Source organism: Podarcis filfolensis (genome assembly GCF_964270895.1).
Source record: "Podarcis filfolensis genome assembly, chromosome: 7".
Taxonomy (NCBI): domain Eukaryota; kingdom Metazoa; phylum Chordata; class Lepidosauria; order Squamata; family Lacertidae; genus Podarcis; species Podarcis filfolensis.
Genome location: NC_139603.1, coordinates 30,883,223 through 30,896,611, shown reverse-complemented (window position 1 = coordinate 30,896,611; position 13,389 = coordinate 30,883,223). Strand labels below are relative to the sequence as shown.

General features: G+C 40.7%; 1 protein-coding gene across 6 annotated transcripts in view; it reads right to left on the bottom strand.

The window, feature by feature from the left end:
* NUP153 (nucleoporin 153) overlaps window positions 1-13,389 on the bottom strand; it is a 42,542-nt gene that overhangs the window by 2,343 nt on the left and 26,810 nt on the right. For 4 of the 6 annotated variants that reach the window (XM_083623690.1, XM_083623691.1, XM_083623692.1 and 1 more), the window contains exons 13-20: window positions 12,920-13,012; window positions 12,671-12,761; window positions 12,177-12,281; window positions 10,613-11,233; window positions 7,942-8,136; window positions 5,939-6,802; window positions 2,003-2,395; window positions 794-1,069 (exon numbers count right to left, since the gene is read on the bottom strand). In XM_083623690.1, coding sequence (XP_083479816.1) covers window positions 794-1,069; window positions 2,003-2,395; window positions 5,939-6,802; window positions 7,942-8,136; window positions 10,613-11,233; window positions 12,177-12,281; window positions 12,671-12,761; window positions 12,920-13,012 — 2,638 coding nt within the window. Of the gene's footprint in view, window positions 1-793; window positions 1,070-2,002; window positions 2,396-4,072; window positions 4,417-5,938; window positions 6,803-7,941; window positions 8,137-10,612; window positions 11,234-12,176; window positions 12,282-12,670; window positions 12,762-12,919; window positions 13,013-13,389 lie in introns of those variants that run through there. The other 2 variants (XM_083623694.1, XM_083623695.1) reach the window with 1 other exon arrangement.

The following is a 13,389-nucleotide window of genomic DNA, read 5'->3' as shown; positions in this document are numbered from 1 at the left end:
AGCTAGATCAGGGGTAGGCAACCTAAGGCCCGGGGGCCGGATGCAGCCCAATCGCCTTCTCAATCCAGCCTGCGGACGGTCTGGGAATCAGCAAGTTTTTACATGAGTAGAATGTGTCCTTTTATTTAAAATGCACCTCTGGGTTATTTGTGGGGCATAGGAATTTGTTGTTGTTTTTCACCAAAATATAGTCTGGCCCACCACATGGTCTGAGGGACTGTGGACCAGCCCACAGCTGAAAAAGGTTGCTGGCCCCTGAACTAGATCTTTCAAAATACATTGTGTGTTTTGACAATGACGTTTATCTGTCTCCACGTAAACATTTTACACTCCTATGTTCAGTATCCCACTGAGCTGTAATTTTATCAATACAAAACAAAAAAATCTGAGCACAGAGTTAAGAGGAGCTTATCACTTATAAATTCTATGCCATTTGCACAAAGAATGTGTCTGTGTATAAGGGATTCTCAAACCAAGAAATCACTTGTGCTCCGTGTACAGATGTTTTGACTTGACCTTCCATGCACACTATATTGAGGTAAGCACATACCACTTGAAGCATATCTAGATCATTTTCTGTTTCTAGTATTACATCAATACTACTCAACTTTTCAAATCAATAGTTAATTTGCAAACAGAATTTGATTCAAGAAGTATTTTAAAGTGGCACTCATGATGCTAGCACAGGTTAGCATGCAAAGACGACTGAAAAATTAGGATGGAACAACCTAAACAGCTCTGCCTTAGCAACATCACCAGCCTACAACGCAAGACCTCTAGAGCTTGCACTTACCAGAATTAGGAGCTGTACTAGAGCCAAAACTAGGCGGTTGGGTAGCTTGTTGTCCAAAGACAGGAGGCTGTGTACTGCTTGACACGGAGCCAAAAGCTGGAGGCGCAGGCTGAGCACCAGTAGAAAATAATGAGGAAGAGAGTGATCCAAAGGTTGGAGCAGGGGGCTGGCTGGAGCCTTGACTTTGACCAAATGTTGGTGTTTGGCTGGCACCAAATGCAGGACCAGTTGCAGGAGCTGAAGACCCAGAACCAAACACAAATGAAGAGGATGAACCTAGAAAAACAAGTGAGCAGAATAAACCTGAGAACTGCTCTCGGTGGTTAAGAATCTAACTATTTAGATTCTACTCTGGGGTATATAGGCTTTTGCTTATTTAAAAGTTTATTTCAGCTGATCTTTAATGTTAAAACTCCCTGAAATGTTCAATAACTACCTGCTCTGGCTACAAGTGGATCTGCATTGCTAATTCCTGCATGTTAGCTGTGAGAAGCATCCCTACCGAAAGTGCATGTGACCGTGCCTCAGAGTAAACTCCTACCCAGTTTAAAATGGGTACATACGAAGCTTATCACCAGGTCAATCCACTGCTAGGGATGAAAGCAGTCTCTACTGAACTGCCTAAAACTAATGCACATACATGTTGCCACTGTAACACTGCACTCCATTTTTGCAACAGGAAACAACAATGGTGACAATAATTGAAGGGAAGGTAGGCACACTGACAAAGGGAAAACAGAAGGCATCAAGAGACGGCTGAAGGCAAATTAGCAGTAGGAAGACGACTTCCTATATGCAGAGGAAAGCGTTTTGAACATTCACACTGCTACATTAAAACATATTACAGCAGTATTTGATGCACACAGAGCCCATCAATGGAATGTATGTAGCTGGTGTAGCACTGCTAGTTACGATTATGAGCTGTGCAATCCCTGGTTCAATGTCAGCTCAGCCAACACCACACTGGGTAGCTTTAGAAAAGCTGGTCTCCCCCCCCCCCACCCCTTAGGAAGAACATTATACAAGTATCATTCAATTTGACCATGAATCTACTGAATTTGTTATGGAACGTAACTGCCATAGCACTGATACGTTTGCCAAGTCAATCTTTTTCAAAGCTCTCTGTATATTGTTCTACAGCCAAGTTTCTGGAAAACAAATCCCTCAATAGACAGCCACAAACCAAATCTCTTCAAGTTCTGAGCATACCTGCAGGAGCTGCTGTTGTGGTGGCTGCTGCAAAACTGAAGCCAGTGTTGGCTGCACTGTTGGTGGTGGCTGCTGTACCGAAAAGAAATGGAGCAGGAGCACTTGTATTGGAAGTGGTTGTTGGTGGCTTGTTCTCTTGGGAGAACCCAAAGGACTGGGTTGTACTGGAGTCAGAGGGATTGCCAAAAGCAGAGCTGCTCACAGTGTTGCTGGCCTGTCCAAACAAAAAGCTTGGTGGGGCAGGATTTGAGGAAGAGGTGGTGCTGCTGAACACGCCACTGCCGCCGCCACCACCAGCACCACCAGCAGCAGCAGCAGCAGCAACACTTTGCACAGCAGTGTTGGAGGAACTAGAGCTCATGAAGCCAAATGCAGACTTTGATGATCCTGGATCTGAAAGTGAAAGGGATTAACACTATTTTTAGAAAGAAATGAAGATGCAGAGTAAAGCTAGATCACAGAATCTGTGTTGGCTTGTATATCAAAGATCCAGTGCAGGAAACCCACTACTATGACATCTCTGATAGGTAACCACCCAGCCTCTTTTTAAACGTCTCTGATGAAGGAAAGTCCAATAGCAGTTTGTTTCACTGCCAAACAGCTTATATTGTCAGAAATGTTTAGCTGAAATTTAGGTTTTTGTAATTTGCACTTTGTTGGATTAGGGTCTACCCCATGGAGTAACAGAAAACAAATTTGCTCCATCATCTGTGTGATAGCTTTCAAATACAGTGGTACCTCTGGTTACAAACTTAATTTGTTCCAGAGGTCTGTTCTTAACCTGAAACCGTTCTTAACCTGAGATACCACTTCAGCTAATGGGGCCTCCTGCTGCTGCCACCGCGCGATTTCTGTTCTCATCCTGGGGAAAGTTCTTAACTCGAGGTACTACTTCCGGGTTAGCGGAGTCTGTAACCTGAAGTGTTTGTAACCCAAGGTACCACTGTATTTGAAGATGGCTATCAATGTTGCCTCTTAACCATATCTTCCCCTGGGTAAACACAAACATCTCCTTCAACCTTTCCTCATAGGACGTGGTTCCCAAGCCCCTCACCATCTATGTTGCCCTCCTCTGGACTAACTCAAATTTCAGTAGAATGCAGAGCACTGTGGTGCCCAGAACTGTACATAGCAGATCAGGTGAGTGTTACCAAAATGACAACAGTCTCTGACCTCAGGCTTACTATCTAGAAGTCTAGATAAACACAGATCTCTACATTTATCTTTTAAATTAATTTTGTTAGCTTTGGCTCAGTTCATCATCATGTTGAATCCTGTCTTTTATCCCTTCCTCAACAGTTGTAAAACTAACTGTGGATCTTAACTGGACAACTTCCACTTCTATTCACTGGCTGAGAAGTAGAAAGCTAGATTTTAGATGCCATAAAGGATTTCATGAATTGTATGTGGAAATGTCCATGAGAAAATTCAACTAAGAATCCTATGAAAGCTATACCATGTTTTGCACAAATGGCATCACAGTTATGAGACACAATGGCCAGTCATTTCAGGTATGACAACTGCTGTCTAATAAATCATGATTTACTGAACTTAGGACAAGCACTATGCTCAACATGGTTTCTTCTCTAATGAGCCATAACCCAAAACTAAATCACAAACAGTTGCCCATTATATTTGCACCAGGAAAGTATGATTTAATTAATTAAAAATAAATGTTAAATAAAGTTAAATAAAAAGCAGAATCTCAAACTTGAATTTTCAAAACCTGGTTTGCAGTTGGGAGATGAGGTCACAATTACTCAGTTCAGATGTTACAGGACACTATTGTGTTAACACTCCCATAAAGAGGATGGGATGTGCAGGCACAATGCTCCTTCTGATAAACCATAGATAATTTAAACCAATATTGCCTGAAATGGGTCAGCACCATGCTTGTACCAAGGCATAGGACTGCTACACCACGATCTTGCCTCTTCTCTCAATAGTTCTAGATGCCTCACCAAATGTCTTCTCACTAAGCTCCTAGTTCATCTAAAACTAAACCCATTGGTTTTGCCTCCTGCCTGTTCTTTCTCAATTCTTCTTTCACGAAATTATTTTTCCCTTTCCTTACATTTACTTGGATTATTTTCTCACATAATTCCCTTGTCTTCAAATCCAGTTTTTCTTCTTAACTCTAAGATCACTAGTCTCTTTCAATAATGGGGACACTTTTACATTCCCTTATTGCAGACTCAATCATTGTAATGTTTTATATTACTGTCTTCCTGCTCCTCCATCTTAAAAATCTTTGTTCTCAATTCTTCTGTTCATTTGATGTTATGCACACTGCTTTGATCATATGATTCCCATGTCCAATTTCTAATACTGGCTTCCTTTTCCATCTTGCATCTATCATAAGTTGTTATTGAACTTTGTGTCTTCGTTCTCTTGCTCCATGCTATCTCTCTCCCCTTGTAATAAATGATAAAACAGTAATTATAATACCCTGATGTTCTGTGGTTATTTCCCTGATTGTAATTTCCCCCCAGCTCCTATGAAATAATTCATTCATAATTATCCATGTGCAAAGATTGTTACGTACAATTCTCGTTCAATTAATCTATTCATTTTTCAAAGTATGATTCCTGTTCCATTTTCCTACTCTGAAAACATTGCTTTCTTTAAGAGCTGTTGTTTAGTATTGGCTATTTGACCAGTAAAAAAAACCCCAAGTCAGTGAACTTGATAGTCAAGCATTTAAAGCATTAATTTAGAAAAGCTATAAGAGATACTGCTGCCAAGGACAAAATTTAATTAACTGATGAAAATTAAATCATTAAGTATTGTGAACAGTTATTTATAGCCAACTATGTTATGCACATTAAATGTGCCAAATATGTTCAAAAGATTGAAGAGTTCTTCTTAGATATTTGGGACCCTTAAGGCAGCCCACAAAATTTGTCATGGTTTATTTGATATTCACCCTGGAAACTGAAGTACCCACAAATACATTTTTGTTTAATGTTTTATAATCGGCCACTGTAAAGACCTACAGCCTGGTAATAAGTCATTCAACTGAACAGCATCCCAAACCTAATGGTGACAGAAGTTTCCAAAAGCTTGAAATTAAATGACCTATGCACAATCCTAAGGATTTAAAATCAGAAATGGCTGCTACTCCAGAGCAAAAGAACATCTACAATATTCACTTAAAATATTTAAGTGTAAATAATAGTCCCCTCTACCAACTCTTCTAAAATAAACTCAGTTTGTCTCTTAATTAGGTTTGCTGTCAGAATTCTTAAATAAAATGTTTGTAAAACTCCAATTTAGAAGGTCAAATGGGTTGTTACAAAGCATCGCATTTGCACCCTATCTACAAGCAGTTGCCTAAGCTTGCACTGAGCTTTATCGAGAGATTACAGGCCTACAGGAACTGCGTGCCTTATTTGTATGGCTAGTTTCCCACTGTAGGCCTTAAGCCATGGGGAGGCAAACTAAGGCCCAGGGGCCGGATCCGGCCCAATTGCCTTCTAAATCCAGCCTGTGGACGGTGTGGGAATCAGCATGTTTTTACATGAGTAGAATGTGTCATTTTATTTAAAATGCATCTCTGGGTTATTTGTGGAGCATAGGAATTCGCCGTCCCCCCCAAAAAAGATACAGTCCGGCCCCCCACAATGTCTGAGGGACAGTGGACCGGTCCCCTGCTGAAAAAGTTTGCTGACCCCTGCCTTAAGCTATCCAAGGGGTATTTGCCTTTTCCAAGAACACTTCCCAAACATTTCAAAATAAAACACTTCTGTAGGCTTTCAGCAAGTGGTGTTCATTAACAGTATATTTCCGAAGCAAAAGGACAACAACAGAGATAACGTTACAACCCTCTATCATTGCTCTCAGGGTCTCTTCATAGTTCAGTTTCTTAAATCACCTGTCAAAAAAAATCCGTTTCACAACATGATGGGATAAATTATAAGGAATTTTTGTACCTACCTGCAGTGCTTGCTTGTGCTCCAAACATAAAAGCGGGCTTTGCTTGTTGCTCAGTTTCTTTCTCTGCTGGTTTTGCTAGGCTGAAACTAAATCCAGATTTTGCTGTGCTGTCATCTTTGGTTTGCTCTGCCTTCGCAAATGGAAACATGGGTTGTGCCTTTGATTCTTCATTTTCTGCTTTCTTTCCAAACACTGATGGATAGGAAGGGGCAACAGTGTCCGGTTTTTCATCTGTCCTTCCCAAAACAAGCTGCGGGGTGGGCACGGATTCTACATTACCAAAAGTAAAGCCACCTTTTGTTGAAGGGTTTTCATCTTTTTTCTCCTCCACTTTCTTAAAGGAGAAGGGAGTGACTGAAGTTTCCTTTTCCTCTGTATTACCAAATTTGAAACCGCTTATTCCAGTTTTACTCTCAGGTGCAGTTGCAGAGGCTGTGGAACCTGTGCCGAAAGTAAAGCCTCCTCCAGCAGGCTTGCTAAGTCCCTCTTTCTTCTCTTGCTGTCCAAGGTTAGCTATTCCAAACTGAAATGATGTAGAAGGTGTACTTTTAGCCCCAGAAGGAAGACCAAAGTTGAAACTACTATTGCTCTTGCCATCTTTCACATTGTCCTCCGATTCAGATTCCAAAGGAAAACTTCCCAGTTTGGACCCTTCTGTTTTTGAGAATTTAAAGCCTCCAGTCACTGTGTTTGTTGATGATCCCAGCTCCGATGTAATACCAAATTTGAATCCTGTTTGCTCTCCAAATTTGAAACTCTTTTCTGCATTTCCCAGTGTCTGAGGAAGCTCTGACGGTGACGACTGAATACCAAATTTGAAGGAAGTAGTAGACGGGACTGTAGAAGCAGCAGCAGTTCCAAAACCTGAAAATAACATAGTACACCAAATGTGTTACAAACCCAACATAACCTTTTTTAAATAGACCTGCCAAAGAAATTAAAAAATATTTTTATGTATGCGACAACGGCGGCAAGCGTCTTAATAGCACAAGGATGGAAGAATGAGGAAATCCCGACGAAAGAACTATGGCAAGAAAAACTGATGGACTATGCGGAATTGGCAAAGTTGACACACAAACTACTTGACAAGGATAACTGATTTCAAAGATGAAATCCTTTTATGAAATATTTGAAGAAGCAACAAAATGAACTGGACTCTTTGGCAGGCTTTGAATAAACATTCACAAACTCTTTATTGTAATAAATAGATAGATAATTTGAGGATCTTTACAATTTTATAATATGCAGACAGAAAGATGTCTTGAGAAACCAGAGAAAGGAGCTGAGGGAAGTCTGGGGGGAGGTTGGGTTTTCTGTTTGGGGGGAGGGAAAAATGGAGGGGGTAAAAACAATGTGGATGATGTATTTTTATAAAAATTATTGTGTTAAAATTTCTAATAAAAATTTTATTTTTAAAAAAAAGGAATGGCTAAGCTTAGGCCCAGGACAAATGCTACTCTCTAGACCTCTCTACCTAGTCCTTGGGGTTTCCCCAGGCAACATACCCCTTTCTGGCCCTGCCTTGAACCCTTGAGTGATTTTGTCAGCTGGACTGCATCCCTGAAATCAGACAATGCCTTTTGGCTGCCTGGAGGAGAAAGGGTTGGGTGGGCAATTAGACCCAAAGCTTCCTTAATTTGAAAGGGCGAGGGGACCTCTCAGAGTTTAAAGGATTAGGGGATAAATTGGAGGTGTACCCACTGCAGATGTGATCTATATTGATTCCTTTGTTTTCTATGAATGTGCACTTAACATAGATTTGAATATGCATCTCTCATCCACATTGAGATGTACTTTTCAGGTACTTTTATCTGACTTAGCCGAGCAGCTTTGGATCCAACAAGTGACACAATGCAGAAAACTGATTCTGGGCATGGCTCTCCTTATTTAGAGGTGAAAGCATGAGTCGTGGGTAGAGGGGGAAATTAAAAAGGAGGAGAAAATTAAGGAGCAGAATACGCACACATGATTTTTTTGAGAGAGCATTTATACTCTTTACATACCTTTGAGTTCAGTCTTGCTGCCTGGTTTTGAACTCTCACAAGCAACACACTTTGTGGCATCTGCTTTGTTTTGTACTAAGCATGTTTCGCAGTCCCAGCTGCCCTCCGGCTTCTTGAATTTGTCTAAGCCTAGAAATCCTCCAGAAAGAGCAGGTAAAGAGGAAGCACTGCTACTCACCACAGGCACTGAACTTCCTAGATAATGAAACATAGCATAAAGTAAACCATTAGCAGTTCTGCCCATGTAGACCAAAAACGTAAAGCTGAAAATACCTATTTGAAACTTGCAACAGAAACTTAGAAATTGAATTATCCGAACTGCAATAATTGCCCTTAGTCAGAGTAGGAAAACTTGCTATGTTAAAGCAATCTAAACCATCTAAATTAAAATGATATATACTCCTAGAATTTAGCAATTTTTTCTGCTCTGTCCTAGCAAGTGCTATTTGTGTAGTCTTCATCTGAAGCAAGAATTAAAATTGCCCATACTTTTTAATTGTTAGGTATTCCAGTTTATGACATTTTCCATGTCTATATTTTTATGGGGAAATGGGTGATATTTTCTTCAACATCTTCATAAGAGATCTCAGGTGAGGTTGAAAGAGAAAAGTATTTGTAAACCAACTAGAGTATTTTGAAATCACCAGAACCATAATTTTGACAAGGGAAATTATCTTCTTAAATTCAGTACTATAGTAATTAATATACCAGTGACAACCTCATGAACTTTAACTGTTCAGGGTAACATGCAAAATGGTTTCAGAAAGCTATAAAATTCCATTTATTTCATGAATAACTGGGAGAAAATTACTGTTCTTATATTTTCTTTCCATTTTAAGGACACAATATAAAAATCTGCATTGTTTTACTATCAAAATAAAATCCAGGTAGGAAAGGTAATAAAAGGTAACTGCCTTGTCCTTCAGTTTGGGCTTCTAAGAGATCAAACTTAATCAGAGTGAAACTAAAGTTCATAAGAGCCTATCTAGTTTGCTACATGAGTACAGAATTTCAGGTTAGGGTGACGTCTTAGTCCTAGTGTCAAGGTTATTTCTTGAAGTCACATGGATGAATGAACTATCAGTTATAAAAATACAGAAAGGAATAGTGAAAAACAGTATGTGCTATTTTCAGAACCCCTCCACTTTACTTCAAACAAAAGGCATTACTACATTATATAGTAGCAAAACTTTGATATTGCCCAAAGGTGTCAATAGGCTGAGACACTATTTATAACTGCTGACCACCATGTTAGCTTGGTTACCATACCACATAGTGACAAAAATAAGGGTTGAGAACAGGGACTTTAACTATAAATAGGTAAAATGGGGGTAATATCCAACTAAGTTCTACTCAGTGTAGACCCAGTAGGTGGAACTGAGCAATGCACTATTAAAAATGTTCTGTTTGTGCAAGTGTTGCAGCTTGCCAAATGGAATAATTACCCCCACCATGCTGTCCCGGGGGGGGGGGGGTGTCTCCTGAAACACCAACCTGAGCCAATTTCATGGACATGAGGCGAGGGGCCCTGTTGTGAAAGCTGAAGTCGTTGTGCAGGGCTTCTGCTGACAGGGTACATTAGGTGAATCCCACCCACTGAAATTAATTAACCTAAGTTAGTCATGCCCCCTAACTTCAATGGATCTACTGCTGAAGGAATGGGTTTCCCAAACCCAAAACTGACTGTGCAGGCAGTTTGAAATAGGCACCAAAATCCCTATTTTTCCTTAGCTAAAATCCATTAACTTGAGCTCTGAGTCAATGTATAAACAAAAACCCGGCTGTATAGACAAGTGCTCAGAGCCCTCTCCTTTATCAGTTTGTGAAGGCAAGGATGGCCTTGACTGTACCAGTAGAACAGTCTTATCTTACGTACTGATCACAAAGACGCACAGACCTAGTCCGGGAACAGCGCCAGAGTGTGTTCTTGGAGTTGGTGACCTCTTGCTCCAAGATAAGAGTATAGGAACAGGAATATCCTTTTATGGTCAGAAGTACAGGAAGGAAAACCCTTTTATGGTTAAGAGTGCCGGAGCAGGGACATCTGTGATGTCAACCTGTGTGTACAAGCTGATGTGTCTGGATTCCTGGGGAAGGGGGGAGAGGGTGCCTGGAGGATATATATACTGCATGAAATCTCTCATTTCTTTGGACTTGCTGTGGACTGACCACGCAAGTGCCTTCTGCTATCCGGAGAGCAGGAGTAAAGAACTCTTTCTCTGACCCAACCCTCGGTGTCATTTAACTTCTTTCCTCCTGTCCGGGAGCAACACAGAGCCCACCAATTGGTAGATAAGGCTACACTGCAAGTGGGACTAGCACTCAAATACAGGTGGTGACCATTTTAGGTGCGTCCGAATGGTATGCAATCACAGACACGTGGGTCCTTTTGGATCCAAAATGAAGGTGGGGCACGCTCCGCTTGTGAGCGCAGGGGCCAGGAACGGAACCCACGCATGAAATGTTAGTCTGTACTTCCTGTATGTTCTTACATATTAACACTCCAGTAAATATTCAGTGGTGCCCTCTATTGTTTTCTTCTCAACATAGGGTTCTTCACACAGCACAATGCCTGTTTCCTCAAAACTAAGTTCCATGCCGTAATAAAGATGTTTAGGATTATAGCTGGATATGTCCCACCCTAATCAATGACCAAATACGGCAAACTCACCTGGTTTGTCCGACTGACAGGCAACACATTTGCTATCCTCTGCCTTATTTGACACTAAGCACACAGAACATTCCCAAGCATCTTTTGGCTTCTTGAATTTGTCTCCAAATCCAAAACTGACTGTGAGATCAGTAGAGCCAGAGGAGGAAGTCACTGTTGTTACATTGTCTGTGACTGCAGGAAACACAAAGGCTGGTTTTACTCCTGTCCCAGGTTTTGGTGTCTCACATGCCACACATTTTGTAGCCTCCGGTTTGTTCTGGACCAAGCAAGTATCACAGTCCCAAGTTCCAGCTGCTGCCTTAAACTTGTCTCCAAAGCCCTGTGTCCCCTTTGTAGAATGAGCTGCTTTCAAGGCTGAGTTAAACTGAGTACCAGTCTGCTTAGTACCATCTGACATCGGCACTTTAGCGGCTTGGCAGGCTACACATTTGTTATCTGCCAGCTTGTTTTGCACAAGACACGTATCGCACTGCCAATGGGCTGACCCTTGTTTCAAAGCATCTCCAAGTCCTGAAACAGTTCCGGAGAAAGTACTTATTGCAGGCCTTGTATAAACTACTGTGCTTGCTGTAACAGGTGGCGCGGCTGCGGATGAGTATGTGGTTGAAGATGCAAAGCCTAAGAAAGAGAAAAGAAAATAGTCTGAGTTCCTAACAAAGACTCTACTTTTACAGGAAAGCCAAGCAAACGATTTTAAAACAGAAGATTCATTGATGAACCATACTGCGCATATAGTTATGCAGGCACAGAAATAGCTGGGTAAGAAGAATGGCTATCATAATATGGTAAAAATCACTGCACATAACATGAAACCCTTACACAAATATGCATACATATTGTTGGCACTTGCAGTCTCTTTTCCAACCAAATTATTGAACAAATCAGAAATGTATACAGAAATCTGAGTTTGAAACCTTTGTTATTAATACCAAACCAATGAAAGGTCCACATTCTAAAATTTATGTTATCCAGATTTATCTTGAGTCTAGCAACGAGAAATGTAGGTAACAATGGAAATTGATTTGAAATTCCCTTTTCCTAAAGGAAGCTGGCAATATATTTGAAAGTTGGAGACAATACTCTCTTCTCAATGTGGCTATTCTTTTTTTCAAAAATTGGCATTATTGGTATTATATATGAGACCGGATTAAGAAAATATATAGAGGGCCAGATTTAACTGCCTGATCCTGCTAGCAGAAGCCCATACAACTACTTCCATCAAAGCAATGAGGCTTTCCGCCTCCTCTCCCCCTCCCCCCCATTTGGCTCTGAGAACCTGCCCCCCCTGCCAACAGAGGAAGAGAGGGAAAATCATTCCTAAGGGCAAGCAGAAATGCTGGCACTGATAGAACGCTTATTACACTGCAACATTCCTACAACTGTTTTCTTTAAAGTGACATATAAATCATAGAATCATAGAACTGTAGAGTCGGAAGTGACCCTGAGGGTTATCTAGTCCAACTCCCTGCAGTTGTCAAGACTCAAAACCAAGGCCCTAAGATTACGGGTCTCATTGTCAGTTATCACTTAACACTAAATGAAATCTCATCAACCGACTCACCAGGACTCTTTAAAATATCCAGCACACTTCCTTCTTTCAGGATTTTTGCAGGCTTAAAGGGACCATCATACTCATGATCTCTCTTACTGCTGATGCTATTGACCGCTGCAGGTGTGAAGAAAATAATAGGTGAAGAACCTTTTACAAGGTTCATGGCTCGGCCCCTGTTGTGTGTACTTATGAGGATCCACCAACACACATACAAACACACACCTGTCTACACAGAACCCATCTTAAAAATTTCCATAAGGTAGCTTACTGGATGAAGCACAAACAACTTGCTGTCCATAGAAGATAAATGATATATTTCATTGGAAGTCAGACACATATGCTTGGATAAGGTTCTATTTAAACTGGATTGTACTCAGAATGGAGGCCGGGAATACATTTGCTTCTGATGTCACACAGAATATAAAGTTTTAAAAGCCTAACCAAAATTCAATCTTAATTCCCTGCCTGGAGAAAATGTTTGCATTAAATGCCAACTTCATTACCTGCATTACTCTGAGTCAATACTGGGGTATCCTTGGATCCTGAAGGATCAGATGATTTTGCAACAGGAACACTAAATTTGAATGCACCAGCCTGGCAGGGGATAAAATTTAGAAGTCAAAAGAAAACAACAGCCTGCAGATTTCTGGTTCCTAACATTGAATTTCCAAGGTGAGTATTAAACATATTTTTATCTCTATCATTCCTGTCTTTCTTCTGTCACAAGTTTTACTTATGCATTTTTTACTTACAGACACTGATGGCAGCACTTCTGCTTCTGTCGATTTTACAATTGGAGATGAAAATCTGTACACAGGACTGCTAGCATTACTGGCTGGTTGCACCTAATTATTTAAAAGAAATGCATTTTAATAGCTTGAATGAAGTGAATTACAAGTCACTGGTTAATAATGCAAAAACAAATGTGCTCAAATTAGGAAGGTGACTTTTGGCATGGATCCAAAGCAACCCATTCCGTTTCTCAAACAGCAGCTGTCCTTTTCTCTGCCTATACACTATACAACATATGACAAGATGTTTAGAAGACTGGGGAGAGTTTCAAAAGCAGTTTGTAATAAGACACAGCAATTGTGTGAATGTTTATAGCAGTAGGGCCACATCCACAGCATACCCTGAAAGCACTCTTTCTTACACTACTTTAATGGTCGTGGCTTCCCCCAATAAATCCTGGGAACTGCAGTTTGCAAAGACTGCTGAGAAC